The sequence below is a fragment of the Neolamprologus brichardi genome, chromosome 14 (genome assembly GCF_056152115.1).
Source record: "Neolamprologus brichardi isolate AB-2024 chromosome 14, ASM5615211v1, whole genome shotgun sequence".
Taxonomy (NCBI): domain Eukaryota; kingdom Metazoa; phylum Chordata; class Actinopteri; order Cichliformes; family Cichlidae; genus Neolamprologus; species Neolamprologus brichardi.
The window spans coordinates 25,828,120-25,850,753 of NC_142117.1; the positions used below are offsets into that span (position 1 = coordinate 25,828,120).

Below are 22,634 nucleotides of genomic sequence, written 5' to 3' on the forward strand. Positions count from 1 at the left end.
AGCTTACCAAACAAATTTTATGTTCCAATTATTAGTGCTAAAGGTATTCAAATCAATAAAACGACAAGGGTGCCCAAATTTATGCACCTGCCTAATTTAGTTTAAGTCACTTTTGCACACTTTCTGTAAATCGTATAAACTTCATTTCACTTCTCAAATATCATTATGTTTGTCTGCAATATGATATATTTAAATGAAATTGCTGATCCAAACAACCAATGATTTATGAAGGAAAAACATGAAAATTATCAGGGGTGCCCAAACTTTTGCATACCACTGTATGTTTTGTTTGAAATGCCCCATAGATTTTACATTTTATTACTCATAATACTATATGTTATTGCCTCTTGGGAATTGTTAAATTGTTAAATTCCTAGTTCTTCTTTTGTCTATGGCCTTCAGAGGTCTCCACAGTAGATAATCAGCTTCCAACTCACCCTGTCCCTAATATCCTCCGGTGTCATACAACTATCACTTGTCAGAACAGGAAGTGGTGAACATTGTTGTAATACAGTGGGAAGCAGCTTTAAATTCCCCTCCGTGAACCGCTACCTTATCGTGGAGGGGGTTTGTGTGTCCCAGGGATCTCAGGGGCTATGTTGTTCAGGGGCTTTTGCCCCGTGGTAGGGTCTCCCATGGGAAATTGTGAGGGACCAGTCAAAGAGCAATTCAGAAGACCCTTAAGAGAATATCACAGAGGAAACAGTTTACCCTTCCCGAGATAGGGTTACCAGGGCGCCGCTCTGGAGTCAGGCCCAGGGAGGGTGCCCGAGGGCGAACATTTGGTGGCCGGGCCTTAGTCCATGGGGCCCGGCTGGACACAGCCCAAGAAGGGGACATGGGCCCATCCTCCTTCAGGCCCACCACTGATAGGAGGCGCCGTAGGAGTTGTTTGCACTGTGTGCTGGGCGGTGGCCAGGTGCAGAGGCCCTTGCAAACCGACCCCCAACTACCAAGTCTGTCAATTGGGACATGGGATGTCAACTCTCTGGTGGAGAAGGAGCCTGAGGTCGTGCATGAGGTTGAGAGGTACCAGCTTAACGCATGGCTTGGGCTCTGGAAACAGTCTCTGCTAGGCTGGGAATGCCAAGGACAAGCCCCAGTCCGCGAGATCTTCAACGCACACTGGCAGACCTTCAACGGCATTCCGAGGGAAACTGGGGACATTTAGGCCAAATGGACCATGTTCAGCATCTCCATTGCCGAAGCTGCTGCAATGAGCTGCGGCCGCAAGGTGGTTGGTGCCTGTAACCCCCAAACAAAATGGTGGACACCAGAGGAGAAGGAAGCCACCAGGCTGAACAAGGAGTCTTATCGACCTTGGTTAGCCTGTGGGACTTCGGAGGCAGCTGATAGGTGCCAACCGTCCAAGCAGAATGCGGCTCGGGCAGTGGCTGAAGCAAAAACTCGGGTGTGGGAGGAGTTCGGAGAGCCCATGAAAATTTTTTTTCTGTTGACTTCATCGGGTGATGGACTCCAGCTCGCACTGAAACAGTTTGCAGCTGAATGTGAAGCAGCGGGAATGAGGATCAGCACCTCCAAATCCGAGGCCATGGTTTTCAGCCGGAAAAGGGTGGAGTGCCCACTCTGGGTCGGAGACAAGTTCCTGTTTGTGTGGTGGAGGATTTTAAGTATCTTGGGGTCTTGTTCACGAGTGATGGGAGAAGGGAGCCGGAGATCGACAGACAGATTGGTGCTGTGGCTGTAGTGATGCAGACCCTGCACCAGTCCATCATGGTGAAGAGAGAGCTGAGCGTAAAAGCGGTTTACCGGTTGATCTACGTCCCTACCCTCACCTATGGCCACAAGCTGTGGGTAGTGACCGAAAGAACGAGATTGTGGATACAAGCGGCGGAAATGAGCTTCCTCCGAAGGGTGGCTGGCCTCTCCCTTAGAGATAGGGTGAGAATTTCAGCCATTGAGGAGGGGCTCAGAGAAGAGCCGTTGCTCCTTCACATCGAAAGGAGCCAGTTGAGGTGGTTCAGGCGCCTGACAAGGATGCCTCCTGGGTGAGGTGTTCCGGGCATGTCCCACCGGGAGGAGGCTCCGGGGCAGACCCAGGACACACTGGAGAGATTATATCTCTCGGCTGGCCTGGGAACGCCTTGGTGTTCCTCCGGACAAGCTCAAGGAGGTGGCTAGGGAGAGGGAGATCATATCTCCATGTTTCCTGGTTTATTTTGAAGGAGTCTTGTCTTTTTTGTCATGGTTTTTAGTTTCACTTAACCTGTTTTACCTTCACGCCTTGTGGATTCATAGCCTTTATAGTGTCACAGTTTTCATAGTTGTTTCTAGTATCACAGTTAGCCCGCTCTGAAAAAATTCTAATAAGTAAATTTTAAGAGTGGACACTTATTGATATATAGTTGCATTTTCGAAACATGGGTTAAAAAATGGACACAGAGCATGTCCATGAGAATGGTGAGATCATGTATTGCAGTATAGATGGGTTTGATTTGATTATACTGATGATAGTAAAGTAAACTCTAAAGCCAAAAACCCCTATGTCTGATACAGCTCCAGAGATGTGTCAAAATTTTCTAAATATTCTTCTATAGTGTTTTCTAGAGATTTTAAAAAATGTCATGATCTAATTGGCTAGACATTTCCAAACACAGGGTCAGAACAAAAGAGACAAAAGAAAAGAAAAAAGTCTTCGCTCCTAAAACTGGCAATAAACACATTAAAAAGATTAATGTTTTTACTGTTTTTTTATTTATAAAACTATATGATGATGACATAGAACAAGAATTTATGAACATGGGATGGAATATGAGAATTCCAATTGACAGCTGCTATAAATAGATTAGTGTATGATATGACCATAATAAGTTTGTTTATTGGTTACTTTTTTTCCTTGCTGATTTTTCCCCATTATTGTAAATCCTCTGTGTTTAGGGTTTTGTTTTTGCTACCATTGTAATCTGGTTTTCTGTTAGTGTTTCTTGTCTATATTTTGAATTCCTTGGGTTTAAGTCTAGCCTTCCTATCCTCTTGTATCTTGTCAAGTCTTTGTTAATGCATCTCTGTTATTTCTTTGTGTGTGTGTGTGTGTGTGTGTGTGTGTGTGGGGGGGGGTATGTAGTCTTTTTGTGTCATTTTGTGTCTTGTATTTAGTATTACTGTCTTTATTGTGCCTTTATTACTTTCGTCCGTCTTTTTACCCTGGTGTGTCTAGCCTTCCTGTCATGTTCGGGTCAAATCTGACCAGTTTACAACTTAAAACACTCATAAATATTGTGTTTTACATCTGATTGCCTCAAGGCCTTATTGTATTCTCCACACATACACTTGAACATATAAAAATGATGATCACCTCTTCCATTGAATTGAGTGAATAATACTACTAATTTTACTAATTTAATAATAATAATTTTGTGTTGTAAGATTTATGACTTTCATGCTTTCATAGTGGTACTTAGGAGAGCTTGACATTTTTATCAGGTGGTACACACTGTAAAAAGTTTGAGAAACACTGATAAGTGTATGTGTGTTTTTGGAAAACATTTAAAGCTGCTGTACAGAATCTTTGAAACAAGCTTAAAACATTTTTAGAATATAAACAGAGCACTCTGCTTCTCTTTACAGCTCCACACTCCACCAGGGCACCGTTTGGCACTTTCTGATAGTGTGCAAATGTAATCTACGTACTGCGGCAGTCATACAGACAACTGGACAGTCCAAAAGTTGGCCTACCTATTACTGGCTGAGGATTCAGTAGAGTTGTGGCTGAACCACATAATATATAATATGTTGAGTGTTGTTGGCCAGGTGATGGCAATAACACTGTGGGGTCCTGAGCCACCCTTGATGTGATCATTATGTGGCCATAGCTCTCCATTTTGTGGTTGGTCACTAGTGTGCTTGATTTACTGAACTTTTTGGATTAAAGTAACTTGTGGTATAGGGCCACTTGTATGTGATTGTTTGTGTGGTGGAGACAACAGATCACTTAGTTGTGATTATTTGTTGCTACTTTTGGTTTTGTGTTGTAGCAGATCAGGTAATCATTTTGGGTTTGTGACTGTTGTGCTCTTTTGTGTTGGTCACATGTTACTTTTTGTGTGTTCAGTGTGGCAACTTCAAATCCTCATACCCATCCATGCTTAGAGATGCCAACTATAATGTGAACACTGTGCTTCTGTTAGCTCTAACTTTTATTCCAGGTGTGTGGGTCAAGGACCTGAAGGCTTCAGAGCGGCTTTTAATAAATTTAGGGGTCCTAGAGGAACCCTTTTAAGGGAGGAGGTGTTACGTCCCTCTGCAGCCTCTAATCCGCTCTGACTGGCTTTAAAGGGTTAAGGAATTTAAAAAAAAAAAGGTTTTAATTGCCTTGCAGTCCTACAGCAGTAGCTATAATATTGGTTTGATTTCAAATGTATTGTTATACTCCACTGGATTATGCAAGCATGGATCTATGAGGCAAGCCAAAAAGGAGCCAAAGCTAAAGCTAGAGCTAGCAGTTGGCATGCCTTTCTTCTTCTTTGTCTTTATCTAGGGATGAAATTGAAAGTACAGACTTCCAGTAGGAAGCACTCTGCCACCTACTGGCAGCCAGCTCTATGCAGGCTGTTTCTATTTATGCTTATTATACAGAACTTACCACAGATGTTTCCAGGTAATAGTCACACACTTTTTAAGCTTTAATAGGTTATCAATATGCTATTAAAAAAAACAGACAGTTTTGTGTTTTAAAGCTCTAGTTCCTGCTTATTACACAGAAGCTACCACAGATAATAGTGATAATAACTTAGAAATTACTGCATTATTACGTTCTTGTTTCTTCCTTGTTACCCTACTATTACCACTTTATTACCAAGCTGTATGTCCACAGTGTTACCCCCAGTTTTGGGGTCCTTATTATCATATTACATAAATTTCAGGTTAATAGTACTCAGCTGTAACCACTGTTGCTATCATGATATTACTTGGATATTACATGGTTATTACTTGGGTAAATGCATAGTGATAACTTAGAAATTACTACAATATTACCTTCTCTTTTCCCCCTTCTTACCCTACGATTACCCCTTTATTACCGAGTTGTAGTAGAAAGTGCTACCCAAAATTAACCCTTTAAAGCTGGACGGAGCGGGCACGCTCTGTTTTGCATAACTATTTTTAAATCCCGGTAGCTCTGCAACCACATAAGCTAGCGCAAAAATTTCTTTTGCATATGAAACCGGAGGAGTTGTACTTACATCTTATGCCATCAGCTTGTCCTAGGTCACAGTTTCCTTCCCCATATACAGCTTTGCAAAAACTGCATAAAAAGCGCTTGCAGCAACAAAAACGTAATATTCCAGAAACACGCTTTGCCGATCCGATCAGCTGTTCATAACACTTCCTACTTGGAATAGACGTCAGCGCAAACTTTTGCATGTCTGCCATTACCTGCCCGAAATCGGAAGTGACGTCATTTTCGCGGAAATGTAGTTTTTTTTTTACCATCAGGGCCTCATGAGCCTATACTGGTGTTTTTAAAAGTTATCTTTGACTTTATGACTTTCTGTGTTGTTTCTGGGATGCTTAGGACTCATATTGCACTGCTGGAAATAGTTTATTTTGACGCATATGCTGCTTTTTTGCAAATTTGCAGTATAATATTTATTTTCGTTTTTCCTGCAGTATATAAAAATTGGTTTATTTCAAAAATTACTATTATTCAAAAAAACTATGAAGACACTCAAAATAAATTTCCTGTGGTAGGAAACTATTTTGTGCAACTTTTTTGTATTTACAGTTTTGAGGGATAAGCCTCTTAAATTTCTCTAACTAGAAATATATGTTAAAAAAGCAAAAACGATTTTTAATTTTTTTGTAGTTTATTGCACTTTTTTGCAATTTATGTAATTACTATGCACGTAATGCATACATATTATTAAAATATGGGCTATAATGGTTGTATTGATGTATAGCAACTTGAAATGCTCCCAAAAATGGCACTACGGCATGTAAAAATATAATATAAGCTCTGGCGGACTTGGTTCTATGGTAGGTCTTAAAGGGTTAAAACAACAGACAAATGTAAAATATATTAATCAATACTTAATCAATTTTCAATGTGATTAACCCATCTGGAGCGCAGAATGGACAAACTTTTTACAAACTGCCTAAAATGTGTTGACAGTGACATTCCAGGGATTTTGAGTCATTCTGCACTCCAGATGAAAATTTTGATCGAGTTAATCGTGACGATAGATTAAATAGTTCATAATTAGCTATACAGGATGAATGATGATCTAACTCTTCTAGTCAAAGTTTTCAAATGATGTATTCATGTGCAAAAGGAAGATTTTGTCCCTCCATAAACTCACTCCAATTGCAAATTCAGACGTATTAATGCAAAAAAAAGAAAAAAAGAATGTTCTTTAACATCCTGAATGTTTGGCAGTTCAGCTTACTTCAGCCTAGTTATTTTTATTTTTTTTATTGAGGATTAAAATACAACCAAACATGCTGCTAAAATCTATTTAAATTTACAATAATACAACTTTACAGTATTTATTTGATAGTTTTCAGGAAGTCTACTCAACTTTAAAAAAACAAAAAACAGAAGGGGGACAGAAGACTGTATTCCTTCTTTGGAAGGTTCATGACTCATTGAGATCACCTGATGCAAGATCTGAATGGGGTTTGAGGCGCCTGGAAAGAGATCTCAAAACTGCACTGTAGGTACCAACAATGCAGTTCACATCTTCGGTCATATGCTCTTAGTGAGTCACATAATAGGGTGAGGCACGGTCTCAAAATGACTTCACCTGAAACATCTGCTCATAATGACCTATGCCTTTTTCACACATTGCTGCATGTGGTGAGGTACATGATCAATAGTGGATCAACAACCTTGTTAAGGGACAACTCCCACTAGGAATTAAATACCTGGGACTACACCATTTGGTTTAGAACTGAAGAAGCTTCTTGAGATATGAAACTTTTCTAGTCGTGATCACTAGTTGATCAAGTTATATTTTAACCATATGTTCATCCAGCACTTGGAGGACATTGAGGAAACCCACTCAAGGTGTTCTAGAGCAGTGGTCCTCAACCTTTTTTGTGCCACGGACTGGTTTATGTCCGACAATATTTTTAAGGTGTCGCGGATAAATACAGCAAAATAAAACCAGTACTGGTACCAAAATAAAGAAGATTTGTTCATAAGACACATGAATAATAGTGGATCAACAACCTTGTTAAGGGACAACTCCCACTAGGAATTAAATATCTGGGACCATCTGGTTTAGGACTGAAGAAGCTTCTTGGATGAGAGCTGAAACACCTTCAAAAAACTCAAAGAAGTCTAGTTACTTAATTTCCAAGCGCCTTATATTACCGCATATAGACAATCATTATACCTCATGGCATTGATCAATCTGTTATTACTACAAAATAAAAAAGAAATGTGTAGTTTTGTTTATTATGCCTTCCTGATTTATGGTTTTTACATAGAAACTAAACATTGTTTCTGGGAAATAAGCCACAGCATCACTGAAAAAGATATTTAATAATCACATCATCATGTTCAAACAAAGGACAAGGATTATTATCAGCATAATAATAATAATAGAAAAAAGTATACTAAAATCTGAACTTATATTTAACATTAAGATCTTTATATGGTACTAAACTTATGATAATAAGGTAATATGTTCTGTTTGAAATGCCCCATAGAAACATACATTTTATTACTCACAATACTATACGTTATTGCCTCTTGGGAATTGTTAAATTTGGTTTTCCACAGTATTCCAACTCACCCTATCCCTGACATTCTCATGTGTCACACGACTCACTTGTCAGAACAGGAATTGATGAACATTAGCAAGTACTAGAAGCTCTATACTATAACTGATTTTTGTTGATTAAATATTTCTTAGTGTTCTTCTCAGGCTTAAACAATATGATAAAACACTTGGGAGCAAATATACACATTATTAGACCAAAGCTGGAGGCCAGAATTGCAAAAATCTCCACAACTACAGTGAATTTCCCAGGAGAGCTGACATATGCTGGGATAAATGTGATCCAGACAGTACAAAATATTAGCATGCTGAAGGTGATAAGCTTAGCTTCATTGAAATTATCAGGTAATTTGCGGGCTAAAACAGCTAAAACAAAGCAAAAGGCAGCCAGTATGCCTAAGTATCCAAGCACAGCCCAGAAGCCAGCAGCAGAGCCTAATGCACATTCCAATATGATTTTCTCCTTGTATGCAGTTAGATTTTTTATTGGAAAGGGAGGGTTCACTACCAACCAAACAGTACATATTAAAACTTGAATAAAGGTGAAAGACACAACAGTCATTCTTTGCTGTGGAGGACCAAACCATTTCATCACATTGCTACCTGGAATTGTAGCTTTAAAAGCCATTAAAACCACTATAGTTTTCCCAAGTACACAGGAGATACAGAGTACAAAGGTGATCCCAAACGCAGTGTGACGCAGCATGCAGGACCACTCTGATGGTGCTCCGATAAAAGTTAATGAACATAAGAAACACAGAGTCAGTGAGATGAGCAGCAGGAAGCTCAGCTCAGAATTGTTGGCCCTGACAATTGGAGTTTTCCTGTGACAAAAGAATACAGCCGCAGTTATGATGGTCAGACAGGCACCAAGAACTGAGAATGTAGCCAGGATAATTCCTAGGAGGTCCTGAAAGGAAAGATACTCCACAGGCTTAGGGATGCAAGTGTCTCTCTTTTTGTTAGGCCAGAATTCCTTTTGACAAGGTAAACAATCAGCAGAATCTGGATAAAAAACAAATAAATACAATTTTTTCTTCATTTTCATATATACACAATGAAACATTTTAAATGCATCGTAATCATTTCTCTTTACCTGCACTATTACTAATCTCTCCCTCAGGACATGCTATACAGTCATAGCAGCAGGTGGGTTTTCCTTTCTGTAACACTTTACGAGTTCCTGGAGGACAACTGTCCGTGCACACTGACACTGGCACCTGTGAAAGACATAAAGGTTGCAGAATAAACGTAAATATTTACTATGCAGCTGTAATCATTGTTTACTAATCGATCGGGCGATCGTGGCTCAAGAGTTGGGAGTTCGTCTTGTAATCAGAAGGTTGTCGGTTTGAGCCCCGCTCGGACAGTCTCGGTCGTTGTGTTCTTGGGCAAGACACTTCACCCGTTGCCTACTGGTGATGGCCAGAGGGGCCGATGGCGCGATATGGCAGCATTGCTTCTGTCAGTCTGCCCCAGGGCAGCTGTGGCTACAACTGTAGCTTGCCTCCACCAGTGTGTAAATGTGAGAGTGAATGAATAGTAGAATTGTAAAAGCGCTATATAAATGCAATCCATTATTATTATTACTAAAGTTTGTCAAATTCTGACTGCTTACTTTCATGCTACCCTCCATCCAGGTAATGTTTTTGTCGATCTGGAATTCCTGGCCCACGTGCCGTGATGCATCATACAGCCCTACAGCCACTATCTCAGTCACGCCGTTTTCACTTTTCTGCCAGTTAACCAGTTCATAAATAGCCGCAGGATCCCCATTAGCATCAAATGACACATCATAGCCATTTCGGGAAAAATTTACTTTCTTCAGCTCAATTAAAATCTGATAAAATTAGGGATAATGGGAGGGGAAAGCAAAAAAAACCCAAATATTAATATTGCATATCAACTGCAATTCATATTGCAGTTGATGAAAGACACTGACATCAACATATTTATTTCTTCTGACCTGTTTGGACTCTAACTTGGTTAACTTGTCACACTCTACAGTGCCATTTATTTCCTGGCACACTGCATTATGGATGGCATGTGCTACTGCATACACGGCCTTGTACGCCATGTTAGTAACTCTGAGCTGTGATGTGTCAGTGTACTGGTTTTGCAGATTCTGTATGTCTTCATTTCCATCACATACTTTCTTCTTTGCAGTGGCATCTAAAATCACAAAAAGACAGAGCAGATGTCAACATTAAACTAGATCTCAGATGTGTTCTCTTTATAAATGTTGCAAATTATGCTGATACCATGAAACATATTAATTTTTCTAAAAAATAAAATAAAATAAAATAAAAAAATGGAAAATAATCCTACCACGAATAATTAGTATAGGACATAACACTAACAGTAATCTAGCTAGTTGCATTTTCTATCGTACAATCACATTACCCTTACTAACAAGGAAATGCGGTGTGAATGCGTTACTATTTTTCAGCACACAGACGATTGAAGCTGTCTTCATCTTACCGGGAGCTGGGGGGGGGTGCAAAGTCACACAAGTGCTGCTGATTGGCTTAGGAAGAATAAAGTAGTTTACCATGACTACTTTATTCAAAAACCTCTATATCATCATGGAGGTCTCTGATGTTAACTCAAACTACACATGACCAGTTTCAGATGACACAGCAACAAGATGTTATGTCAACCCTGGACAACCCTTAGTCTCCATTTCTTGTTTTAACAGTGTGATCTTCAAAGTATGTACCAGTTTTTAAATTGTGTTGATAGGCCACGAAAAAAACAGAGTTTTGTTATGTTTACTGCAGTGTTTTCTAAGGAAAGGGCTCGAAAGCATTCTCTTCTCTTGTTGCATCAAAAACGAAAGAAAAGAAAAAAACACCTTTTTTCCTATTGGTGGAAAAATGTGTCATGTTGACCAATCAAAAGATGATATGGCAACATGGCATTGGTTGCTTAGAAAGAGGGAGAAATTTTAGGAGTGACGGCAGCGAGAGAGCAAAAGAGAAAGAGAGGGAGTTTTGAGATGCAAGAGATTAGTGTGTTTGGAGTGTGTCGTTAGTGTGTCGTACAGTCGATCGTTTTGTTTTGTGTGTCAGAACAATGAGGCAACTGCTAAATGTTGCAGTTGCTGCCAAAATTAGTGATGTGCGGATCGATCCTGAAATATCGATTCCTCCGATACCAATCATTTATGTTCTAGAATCAATTCTCACATTAAAATATCGATATTTTAGTAATTTAGAGTAAATTTGTAGTTTATCATTAACAGGAACACAGTGGAAAGAAACTATAACATTCGGATTGTCTACATTCAAAGGAACTACTTCCTCTTCCGCCTTTCATAGTCATGTGCGAAATACGGCTGTATAAATGTCTCGCAGCCCCTTGGCGTGCGCACTCGCAACAATGGCTGAGTCATGTGCGGACGTATTTTACCTCCACAAACAGCTGAGACGTGGTTTGCGATACATGTGGCAAAAAAGTGCTCCAAGAGTGAGGTGCTGTGGCCATACTAGTGAGACATTCGAAAGGGCTGTTAAATAAATTTTACAGGGTTTATTTATCGGATGAAATACGTTAATTCAGAGGCTGCTTCCAGCTGAGGACCCGGCCTTCGTGGTCTAAAGAGAGCTGGGTAGTACGTCACGAGCTCTCTCGGTGGAGGGAAACTCTGCCGTCTGCTCCTTGCTATCTAAAATATAACCGGGCACTGACGTAAACTCTCGACCGTCTCACACTTCTGTTTAATCTGTTTTTTGTTTGACGTTTATTTAGCTGTGTGAGAACCCCGGAGGAACCCTCCTGAGGGATTAATAAAGTTAAATTTAATTTAGTCTAATCTAATAACTTTAATCTCAGCCAAACCGATTTACTCACGAACAAATAAAACACTGAAAAAACCAAACAATAACATTTTTAAGTTATCAATGTGACTTATATATCATGTTTAACACGAGTAGCGAAAGACCGCAGGGGTTTGAAGACGATGTGTCGGTCGGCTCAGATATTTGAAGACCCAGAAAGAGAAATAAGACTAATATTAAAACAAAGTACCTGCATTGTTGGAAATTGGAATTGGCCATTGTACAATATGGTTTTTCAATTTTGTTGTCCGGGGGAAAATCGGGAGAAATTTAGTATCATTATGATGCTATAATTTGAGATACAATAAATAAAATACGTTTTTGTACAAAGTATCGGTATCGGATCAGTATCGTCGATACCACCCTGAATATTACTTGGTACTGGATCAGAAAGAAAATCAGTGGTATCGCACATCACTAGCCAAAATGCCACCAAGGGCAGATTGCAATGTAAACGCTGCCTCCAGGTCAAAGACACGAGGGGTAAAACACCTCCTGCTTTCAGGCCTGCAGGTATCAGGCTTGTGATGTTCTCCTTTATGTTAGAGTGGACAAAAATATTTTTTTGGAGTAGCAAAAATAATTTGTGTTATCTTATTTAATGCAGAACACCTGATTGTTCTTTAAGTACTTTGAATTGGTTATATAAAAACTAGGAGTGGGAATTTAACGCGTTAATTGTGATTAATTAATTAGAAATAAACAACGTACTAAAAAATTACACATTTAATTGCACTTTGCATTCCAGGCAAAAGCTAACTTTTGTCAATGCACAATTTTCTGGTATATCGATTACAGTTATGCACACATCAGAGCTACAAAGAATAAGAAGAAAGTGCGTTGCTAGGAATGATTGGAGGCAAATTTAATTTCAAAAGACTACCCAACCGATGGAAGGCTTGATAATTGTGGTTTTGTGCAAACTGTGAAAAAAGGAGTTTGCATACCACCGAAACACTTCAACCTTATGGTACCATCTAAATGGAAATCATGTTGCAGTGAGCACAGAAACTGGGAGCTGTGGACTCTAGCAGTCAAAAGGTGTCGGCAGCCCACTTGATGAAATGACTGGCTTCAGAGTCAAAATTAGCAATTCAACATTGGACAAAGTAACAAATTCTCTCCGAAAATTCATTGCTCTGACTGTAAACCACTATCACTGGTAGAAGACAGATGGTTAGAAAATGTACTACAGTTGTTGTCAGGGGACCCAATTTTCCAACTGCCATGCCGAAAGACTATTTCAAGTAAAATTCAACAGCTTTATGACACTGAAAAGCAAGCAAATTTAGATGCCTTACAGACAGGCATTGTTAACATGGAGAAACTACAGTAGGAGCAAACACCACTGGGGCAACAGAAAGAGCCACTCATACAGGATGTTTCATCTACTAAAGAATCATGAGGCCGTTTTGCCTCAGCCCATGAAGCAGCATTAGACTTTGTAACATCAGCAGTTGTCAAGATAATTTAAACCAAGAAAAATGTCTTACTTTTGGTCAGTGTGCAGTTAAATGCATCCTCCCAGAACTCAGTAAGTATTTGAGAAGACGCCACTTGTGAGGGGGACAGATTCAGCAGGAAGTCTCTGAGACCTAGGATTATAGACTTTGGAATCCCAAATCCAATGGCCCCAGCACAGAAACTGAACCTCATTAATTCTGGGTTAGTTACCCATGATTCACTGCCAATCCACTGGCGAGACGGGGAAGGCTCATATGATAGCTCCTCCAACAGTGCCCTCATGTCCCCTAAAGATAGAAGTGCCACAACAACCATGGCTGTAGACCTTAACAGACAATATTGTGCATTAGAAGCATTTTAAAGTGTAACTGCATGAAAAAATGTAATTTTGAAGACAGTAAATCTAATATTTGCGGAAATAATATCTGTGATGAGGACACCTGCGGATAACATCTGTTACTCTCTGAATTCTGCTATGTGGGTATGTTCGATGGAAAGAAAGAGAGTACTCCACACAGATCCCCTCTTTCTGTGCTGCTTTTAGAAATGAAGCCATGCCATTATTTCCATAATCTGAATCTGACCGAACAGCACCTATCCAAGTCCAGCCAAAGTGTTTTACCAGCTTGGCCATTGCTTCAGCTTGGAACTGGTCACTGGGAATTGTTCTGAAAAAATTGGGGTACTGCTGCTTGTCAGACAAGCATGCGCATGTTGAAAAGTGGCTCACCTAAACCAAATGAAATAAAACACCACATACCGCAAAATCAAATATCATGCACATACATATTTTAAATTCAAAAATTGACAGAAATTGAAAACATTTACTTGGGGAATGTTAAAGGACCTGATGACTTGGGACAAACTGATGGATGTCGTAGACCCAGAGCCACCAACAACAGCCATCACCATACCAGAATGTGAGCAATTATTATCCATGGAAAACACAGGGTCGAAGCTATTTAGAAACTGAAATGCCATGTGCACTGCTACAGGCACTGATGCACATGAGTCATAGATCTGATACCCGAGCCTGATTCTGGGCAGCAGCTCTGTGCTGTTGTTAATCTCTTCTATGGCAAAAACCATTGCATGCGTCGATTGCAGTTCACTGGTGATAATGCTGCAAATAGTTGTGTCACTGTTATATAGACAGAATATAGACTGTAGATTTAGTTTAAGTTAAATAGAACCAACAACAGGATAATTTGCTGTTGTATCTGTTGATCAAATGTTCATCAGAATGTTGCCTGACCAGTTAAATTGAGCACAAAAGATTAGCATAAGAAATTAGTGGAAAATTATGGATTACTAATTAAAGTCTTTTCATTTCCTTTAAAATATAATACATTTAAATGCATTTCCTTTATAATTTCCTTTAAATCATTTCCTTTATAAAACTGTTATTTAACATTTTGTATAATTTCTGTTTTTTAAAACACAACAAATTATTTTATCAAGAATAAATGACTTTTTTTTAATATAATTTTTAACACTAAACAGAATCAATGTAGTTCCATAGAACATAACATACATGAAAACATTTCTCTCCTCATACAGTCCAACATGTTTTTACACCTTCTTCCCATTACCGACTTTCTTCCTTACTAACCTTCCTTTGCATTTTGCAGGCTCAGGCATGCTGGTGTAGTCACTGTAAACTGTGTTCATGTAGACGTGAAGGGAAAAATCACCACCAATAACAAAGTCCCCATCCTTTGAAAATGCAGGTAGACGAGTGCTTCCCTGCAGCTTGCAGTTCAGAGAGGATGTCGACGTACCAGCTTGAGCTCCTATATGCCTCGTCATTTGTCTCATACCATCTAGACACACTGCAAAGGCAACAGCTGAGTTGAGGTGAAACAAACACACAGCCAATACCAGACCAATTTCAAGAGCTGCTATCTCCATTTCCATCTAAAATTGTCTGTATATGGCACACATTGTTTCCATTGGTTTATATAGATCTTCAAACAAAGGGGTTTTGTCATCTTCTCATCTTCTTGAGAATATGAGGTCATTGATTAACCCTTACATAGTGTTGACATTCTAAGTCTTCACAGTATGGTTTTGATTGGGCCCAAGATTTCCCTCATAATAATTGGCTACGACAAATGATACAACACAGCTTTATTTAATTTAGATTGGAACATCAACAGATTTTTAATCCTTAAGTAATGTTTCATAGAGTAGAAAGAGTGTATATTTTTGTTTTTGCACCAACTGTTTTTGCAAAAAAACATATATTATCACACAAGATCTTATGTTGGTATACGTTAGACAGAAAAATATCATAGAGTGTTAATAATTTAAATATATTTTTTGGAAAGTGTAAATGGCAAGAAAATTCTGGAATTGTCGGGATTTATTATGACTGTACTGCATAACCATTACTACTTCTAACATTGACTTTTCTCTGTAACTACTATCTGTAATACAAAGGAATTAAAATTTAGAGCACAAAAGTCATAATAGTATAAAAATAGTATGCTAAAATGTGAACTTATATTACCTTATTATCATGAGTTTAGTAGCACATAAAGATCTTAATGTTAAATACAGTGGTATGCAAATGTTTGGGCACCCTTGATAATTTTCATGATTTTCCTTTATAAATCATTGGTTGTTTGGATCAGCAATTTCATTTAAATATATCATATGTCAGATGAACACAATGATATTTGAGAAGTGAAATAAAGTTTATAGGATTTACAGAAAGTGAGCAAAAGTTACTTGGAACTGGGAACCCCAACAGACAAATTACATCAATATTTAGTAGATCCTCCTTTTGCAGAAATAATGCCTCCAAACACTTCTTATAGCTTCCAATTAGAGTCTGGATTCTGGATGAAGGTATTTTGGACCTTTCATCTTTACAAAACATCTCCAGTTAAGTGAGGTTTGATGGTTTCCGAGCATGGACAGCCCATTTAATTCACACCATAGATTTTCTATAATATTCAGGTCTGGGGAGTGAGATGGCCATTCCAGAACGTTGTACTTGATCCTCTGCCTGAACGCCTTAGTAGATTTTGAACAGTGTGTAGGGTCATTGTCTTGTTGAAATATCCAGCCCTGGTGCAACTTCAACTTTGTTACTGATTCTTGAACATTATTTTCAAGAATTTGCTAATATGCACTGGCCACACAGCCTCACAGCATGATTGAACTACCACCACATTTTACTGTGGGTGGCAAGTGTTTGTTTTGAAATGCTGTGTTCTGTTTCTGCCATGCATACCGCCTCTTGTTATGCCCAAATAACTCAATTTTAGTTTTATCAGTCCACAGCACCTTATTCCAAAATGAAGCTGGCTTGTCCAAATGTGCTTAAGCATACCTCAAGCGAATCTGTTTGTGGCATGTGCGCAGAAAAGGTTTCTTCTGCATTACTCTCCCATACAGCATCTCCTTGTGCAAAGTACGCTGAATAGTTGAACGATGCACAAGATGCAAGATGATGTTGCAGGTCTTTGGAACTGGTCTGTGGATTGACTATGACTGTTCTTACCATCCTTTGCCTCTGCTTCTCTAAGATTTTTCTTGACCTGTAACTTCCGGCTTTTACTAGAACTGTCCCTGTGGTCTTCCATTTCCTCACTATGTTCTTCACAGTGGAAACTGACAGCTCTCTGAGCTTTTTGTATACTTCTTCTAAATCATGATGTTGAACAATCTTGGTTTTTAGGTCATTTGAGAGTTGTTTTGAGGTTCCTATGTAGCCACTCTCAAGAGAAGATGCAAAGAGGAGAAAAACTTTCAATTGGCCTGGCCACCCTAAATACCCTTTCTCATGATTGGATTCATACGACTATCACTTGTCAGAACAGGAAGTGGTGAACATTGTTGTAATACAGTGGGAAGCAGCTTTAAATTCCCCTCCGTGAACCGCTACCTTATCGTGGAGGGGGTTTGTGTGTCCTAGGGATCTCAGGGGCTATGTTGTTCAGGGGCTTTTGCCCCGTGGTAGGGTCTCCCATGGGAAATTGTGAGGGACCAGTCAAAGAGCAATTCAGAAGACCCTTAAGAGAATATCACAGAGGAAATAGTTTACCCTTCCCGGGATAGGGTTACCAGGGCGCCGCTCTGGAGTCAGGCCCAGGGAGGGTGCCCGAGGGCGAACATTTGGTGGCCAGGCCTTAGTCCATGGGGCCCGGCTGGACACAGCCTAAGAAGGGGGCATGGGCCCATCCTCCTTCAGGCCCACCACCGATAGGAGGCGCCGTAGGAGTTGTTTGCACTGTGTGCTGGGCGGTGGCCAGGTGCAGAGGCCCTTGCAAACCAATCCCCAGCTACCAAGTCTATCAATTGGGACATGGGATGTCAACTCTCTGGTGGGGAAGGAGCCTGAGGTCGTGCATGAGGTTGAGAGGTACCAGCTTAACCCATGGCTTGGGCTCTGGCAACAGTCTCTGCCTGGCTTAGAATGCCTAGCAAAGGCCCTAGTCCATGAGATCTTCAACGCACACCGGCAGACCTTCAACAGCATTCCGAGGGAAACTGGGGACATTGAGGCCGAATGGACCATGTTCAGCATCTCCATTGCTGAAGCTGCTGCAATGAGCTGCAGCCGCAAGGTGGTTGGTGCCTGTCATGGTGGTAACCCCCGAACCAAATGGTGGACGCCAGAGGAGAAGGGAGCCACCAGGCTGAAGAAGGAGTCTTATCGATCTTGGTTAGCCTGTGGGACTTCGGAAGCAGCTGATAGGTACTGACCAGCCAAGTGGAATGTGGCTCGGGCAGTGGCTGAAGCAAAAACTCAGGTGTGGGAGGAGGTCGGAGAGCCCATGAAAAAAGACTTTCGGACTGCCTCGAAGAGATTCTGGCAAGCTGTCATGCAACTGTCAGGAGGGGAAAGCGGTACTCTACCTGTACTGTGTATAGTGCTGGTGGAGTGCTGCAGACTTCAACTGAGAAAATTGTTAGGCGGTGGAAGGAGTACTTCGAGGACCTCCTTAATCCCACTGGCACACGAGGAGGAAGCAGAGTCTAGGGATGAGGGGGATGACCCGCCCATTTCCAGGGGTGAGGTCACTGAGGCAATTAAACAACTCCTTGGTGGCAGAGTCCCTGGTGCGGATGAGGTCTTCCCTGAGATCCTGAAGGCTGTGGATGTTGTAGGGCTGTCCTGGCTGTCCGAGATCAGGGGTGGTACACCTAGACTGGCAGACCAGGGTGGTGTTCCCCATTTTTAAGAAAGGGGACTGGAGGGTGTGGTTTCCAACTACAGGGGGATCACACTCCTAAGACTCCCTGGGAAAGTCTATGCCGGGGTGCTAGAAAGGAAAGTCTGTCGTTTAGTCGAACCTCAGATACAGGAGGAGCAATGCAGTTTTCGTTCTGGTCGGGGAAGACAGCACCAGCTCTTTATCCTCTCAAGGATACTTGAGGGCGCATAGGAGTTTGCCCAACCAGTCTACATGTGTTTTTTGGACTTGGAGAAAGCATTTGACTGTGTCCCTCAGAGTGTCCTGTGGGAGGTGCTGCAGGAGTATGGGGTGTCTGGGCCATTGCTACGGGCCATTCGATCCCTATACAAGCGTGGTTCGCATAGCCGGCAGTAAATCATATTCATTCCCGGTGGATGATGGGCTCCGCCAGGGATGCCCTTTGTCACCGATTCTGTTCTTAACTTTTATTTGCAGCCAAGTGGTGCCAAGTGGTGGAGGGCTTTCACTTAGGTGGCCTCAGAATGTCATCTCTGCTTTCCACGGATATTGTGTTTCTGTTGACTTCATCGGGTGATGGGCTCCAGCTCGCACTGAAACAGTTCGTAGCTGAATGTGAAGCAGCGGGAATGAGGATCAGCACCTCCAAATCTGAGGCCATGGTTCTCAGCCGGAAAAGGGTGGAGTGCCCTCTCCGGGTCGGGGACAAGTTTCTTTTTTTTGTTTTTTGCCTGTCCCATTTGGTTCTTTTGCCATCAGAATTATTGTCTAAAGGCAAAGAAAGATGCCCAACGGATTACCAAATGGACCATCCCGGCCATGCCGTATTAGTCTATTTGATTCACCTTTGCTTTTATTGTTTATTTTATTTTATTTTCACTTGCTACACACGGGACAGGCAAGACTGGGGGAAAGGAAAGGGAGAAAGAAAGAGGAAAAGAAAAACAGCGGGGAAGAGGAACGGTGATAAAGGGCAAAAAACAAAAACCAACAAAACAAACAGACAGAAAATACATATATCAATCACCTGGATCACCTGTTGAGAAAGAAAAAACAGAAAACAAGCAAATAAAAAGAGCAATATAATAAACAACATCATTGCAATGATCTATGTGAATATAACAGTAAATACTAAATATTGAATATTATTGTGCAGCATGTAGGATTGACAGCGCACAGTGTGCTTTGAGGTAGGAGCCAAAAAAGGTGTAGTTTGTGTGTGTGAGCACCTGTGTGTACACCTGTGAGCATGAGCACGCTTGTATTTAAAAGGTTCCTTCATGTAATGATCTGCTAGAGGGTGTGGGGAGCCATAGCCCCGTCTTCCAGGGCATGGAGCGGGTATGGAGGAGATCCAGGCGCCAGGCATCCAGAGGCCCTCAGAGTTCAAGAGACCAAGGAAGACCAATGGAGGGGCAACCGTGCCACTCTCCCGGAAAGAGCTGAGGAGAGCCCCAGATGAGGGGTCACTCAGCAGCCGCGGAGCAGAAGCCCAGGGGGGTTGCAGTGATGTGCCCGTGAGCTCCGCCGGCAGCCAGCTGACCGAGCCCTAGGCTGAGAGGCCGAGGGCACCCCACCCCCAAAGGGGCCAGAGAGAGCCCCAGGCTCCAGGCCCTGACAAGCAGCTACCAGGAGTGAGCCGGTGCATACCTGGATGCCCATCCCTGGACACAAAGAACACCAATGCACCGATGTCTGAGGGCGTCTGCCACTGGCAGGGGGAGTGGTGGGGGGAGATAGGCCTCCATACCTTGGAGGGCCTGAGATGTCCCTACAGAGTCTGATACCCGACCTGACATATAGACACTGACAAACAGGCACACACAGATCCAAACATCCATTCCCACCCTCATGCTCTCATATGCAATTACTCAGCACTCACCCATTGTGGAGGCAGACATAAATAGACACTGTACACACAATCACACTCCCCAAGCGTACTCTATATGCCAGGTTTAGGTACCCTTGCCCCTGGACGGGGAAACTGCACCCAGACCCAGGTGGTGTTACCCTTTTCCCTGGGGTGGGGAGAAGCAGACCACCCCGACTCCGCAGCAGCAGGGAGGCCCCACATTCCAGACCCCAATCGGATGGCCAACTCCTCCTCCCAGCCCCCCGTCCCAACAGGCAACAGATAATGGGGGTGTGTGAAGACTCCAAACCTCCCTCCGCCCGCTCATATGTAGTGTTGATGAATGTGTTTTCTAAGGTGCATTTAAAACCCAGGAGGGCATGAAGCTACCTGCCAGAGAGCAGCAGATAAATGCATAGCCCCTTCTGATAGCCCTCAATATATACGTGTATGTAAAATTGAGAGGTGGGCAACGGCGCCAGGGGTGAGGCTATACACCCTGATGGTCTTCTGGATGCCGTGTAGCATGCCCACCAAGGTCCTATATGTATGTGTTATGAGAGTGTGAGTAATGTGAATGTCTAAGTTGTGGGATAAAATTGAGGCACAGGCAGCCAGAAGGGGAGGGGGGGAGGGGGTGTGTGCCTCCCCTGCACCCTTGTGACACACCTTTACCCCAAGGCCCTGCATGTGTGGGTGATTGTTGTGGAGCGGGAAGAAGGAAGCAGCTGGAGATGGGGAGGGAAGAAAGGGAGGGGCAAGTGCCCCCTCAGCAGCGCCGCCTGGCCCCACAGAGCCCGGGAAAGCCCATCCAACCCCACCACAGAGAAAACTGCACCCACCCCGTCATCCACTCATCTTCCAGACTACACAAGACAATAGACACTCAGGCTGAGTTCTTCCTCCACCTCTCCTATATCTCCCCCACCTGCAGAGTGAGTTCCTGGAGAGAGGAGACCTCCTGCAAGATGTGACAGCCTCCACCACCAGTTGAAGAGCCCCTCAGGTGGCTCGATGCACTGGCGGCACCCTGCGCCAGGGCTGAGCCCCCATACATCCACCCGCCCAAAACCCTGGCGACACACCAACCAGGACCCAAGGCCCAGCCAGGGCCCCAGCCCGGAGACGTAGCACCCCCAGAAAGTAGTAGTATTTTGTATTGAATTAATTGAAGACTGGGATTTCTAATTAAATGAAAGGTTTGTATGCATATCTGAGACCAGAAGTTTTGGTCTAAGTTAACTAATAAATCCGCTTCCCATTTTGCAATAGGAAGTGATATTGATTCATCTGTTTTACAAAGTATTCTGTACAGTTTGGAAAGTAATTTTGGGGTTTTAAGAGTAAGAAATTATGCCACACTTGATGGTGTTTGTAGTTCAACCTGACCGGGTTTAAATTTCTTTTTTACTATGGACTTAATTTGTTGATATTCTAAAAATCTTTTCTTGTTGATCCCATATTGTGTAACTAGTCTGTCAAATGGAATAAATTCTGTTCCTTCTAATATATGTTCTAAGTATGTGATTCCTTTACAACTCCAATCTGGAAAGTTTATCATATTATTGTTTTGTAACACATCAGGGTTGTTCCAGATAGGTGTACATTTGCATGGGATTAATGTAGACTCCGTCAATTTTAGAAACTCCCTCTATGCTGTCAGAGAAGAGCTAATGTTGACACTTTTAACCCTTTAAGACATACCATAGAACCAAGTCCGCCAGACCTTATATTATATTTTTACATGCTGTAGTGCCATTTTTGGGAGCATTTCAAGTTGATATACATCAATACAACCATTATAGCCCAAATTTTAATAATATGCCCCTCAGGAGACAAAAGCTGGAGGATGTTTGGTCATTTGTTTTGACACAAGCTGTTGGGGAATTGTATAATATTTTTAACCAGTTAATGAAAGAGGTTCCAAAACCAAATTTGTGTAAAGTTGCAAATAGAAATTTCCAGTTAACTCTGTCAAACGCTTTTTCTGCATCTAAAGAAAATATTGTAGTTTCGATGTTTTTACTGTATGAGTAGTCTATCAAATTATCAAAGTAATCTACGTGTATTTGTTGTTGAGTGCCTACCTTTTATGAAACCAGTTTGGTCAGGATGAATTAAGAGGGGGGTTATTTTCTCTAATCTCTTTGAGAGAGTTTTGCAGATTATTTTAAGGTCTACATTTATAAGGGATATTGGACGATAGCTTGAGGGATATACAGGGTCTTTGCCTGGTTTTAGCAGGAGACTAATGTTTGCAGAATTCACATTTGATGGAAGTCTACCCTTTTCTTTGATTTCCAACAATGTTCTGTAAAAAATTGGTGCTAGAATCGTCCAGAATTCTTTGTAGAATTCTGCAGGAAAGCCATCTGGAGCCTTACTATTGGGCATACTTATCAGGGCTTCCTGGAGTTCACCTGGCATCAGTGGCAAATACAGTGCCATTGCTTGAGTGTCTATTAATTTTGGAAGAGTTACGTTGTCCAAAAACTGATCAATTTCATTTTTAGATGGGTTTATTTGTGGTGAATACAAAGTTTTATAGAAATCCATGTGTGGAATGCAC

At 41.6% G+C, this 22,634-nt stretch overlaps 1 protein-coding gene across 1 annotated transcript; it reads right to left on the minus strand.

Annotated features, from left to right (window-relative positions):
* Positions 1-7,842: 7,842 nt before the first annotated feature.
* On the minus strand, positions 7,843-14,806 carry LOC148098908 (extracellular calcium-sensing receptor-like). Its single transcript, XM_087851656.1, has 8 exons — positions 14,658-14,806; positions 13,874-14,168; positions 13,486-13,775; positions 13,075-13,370; positions 9,709-9,914; positions 9,361-9,582; positions 8,839-8,962; positions 7,843-8,747 (listed from the first exon to the last, which is right to left on the minus strand). The coding sequence occupies exons 1-8, from the start codon at positions 14,714-14,716 to the stop codon at positions 7,843-7,845; spliced, it is 2,397 nt and encodes a 798-aa protein (XP_087707782.1). The 5' UTR covers positions 14,717-14,806.
* Positions 14,807-22,634: the final 7,828 nt, after the last annotated feature.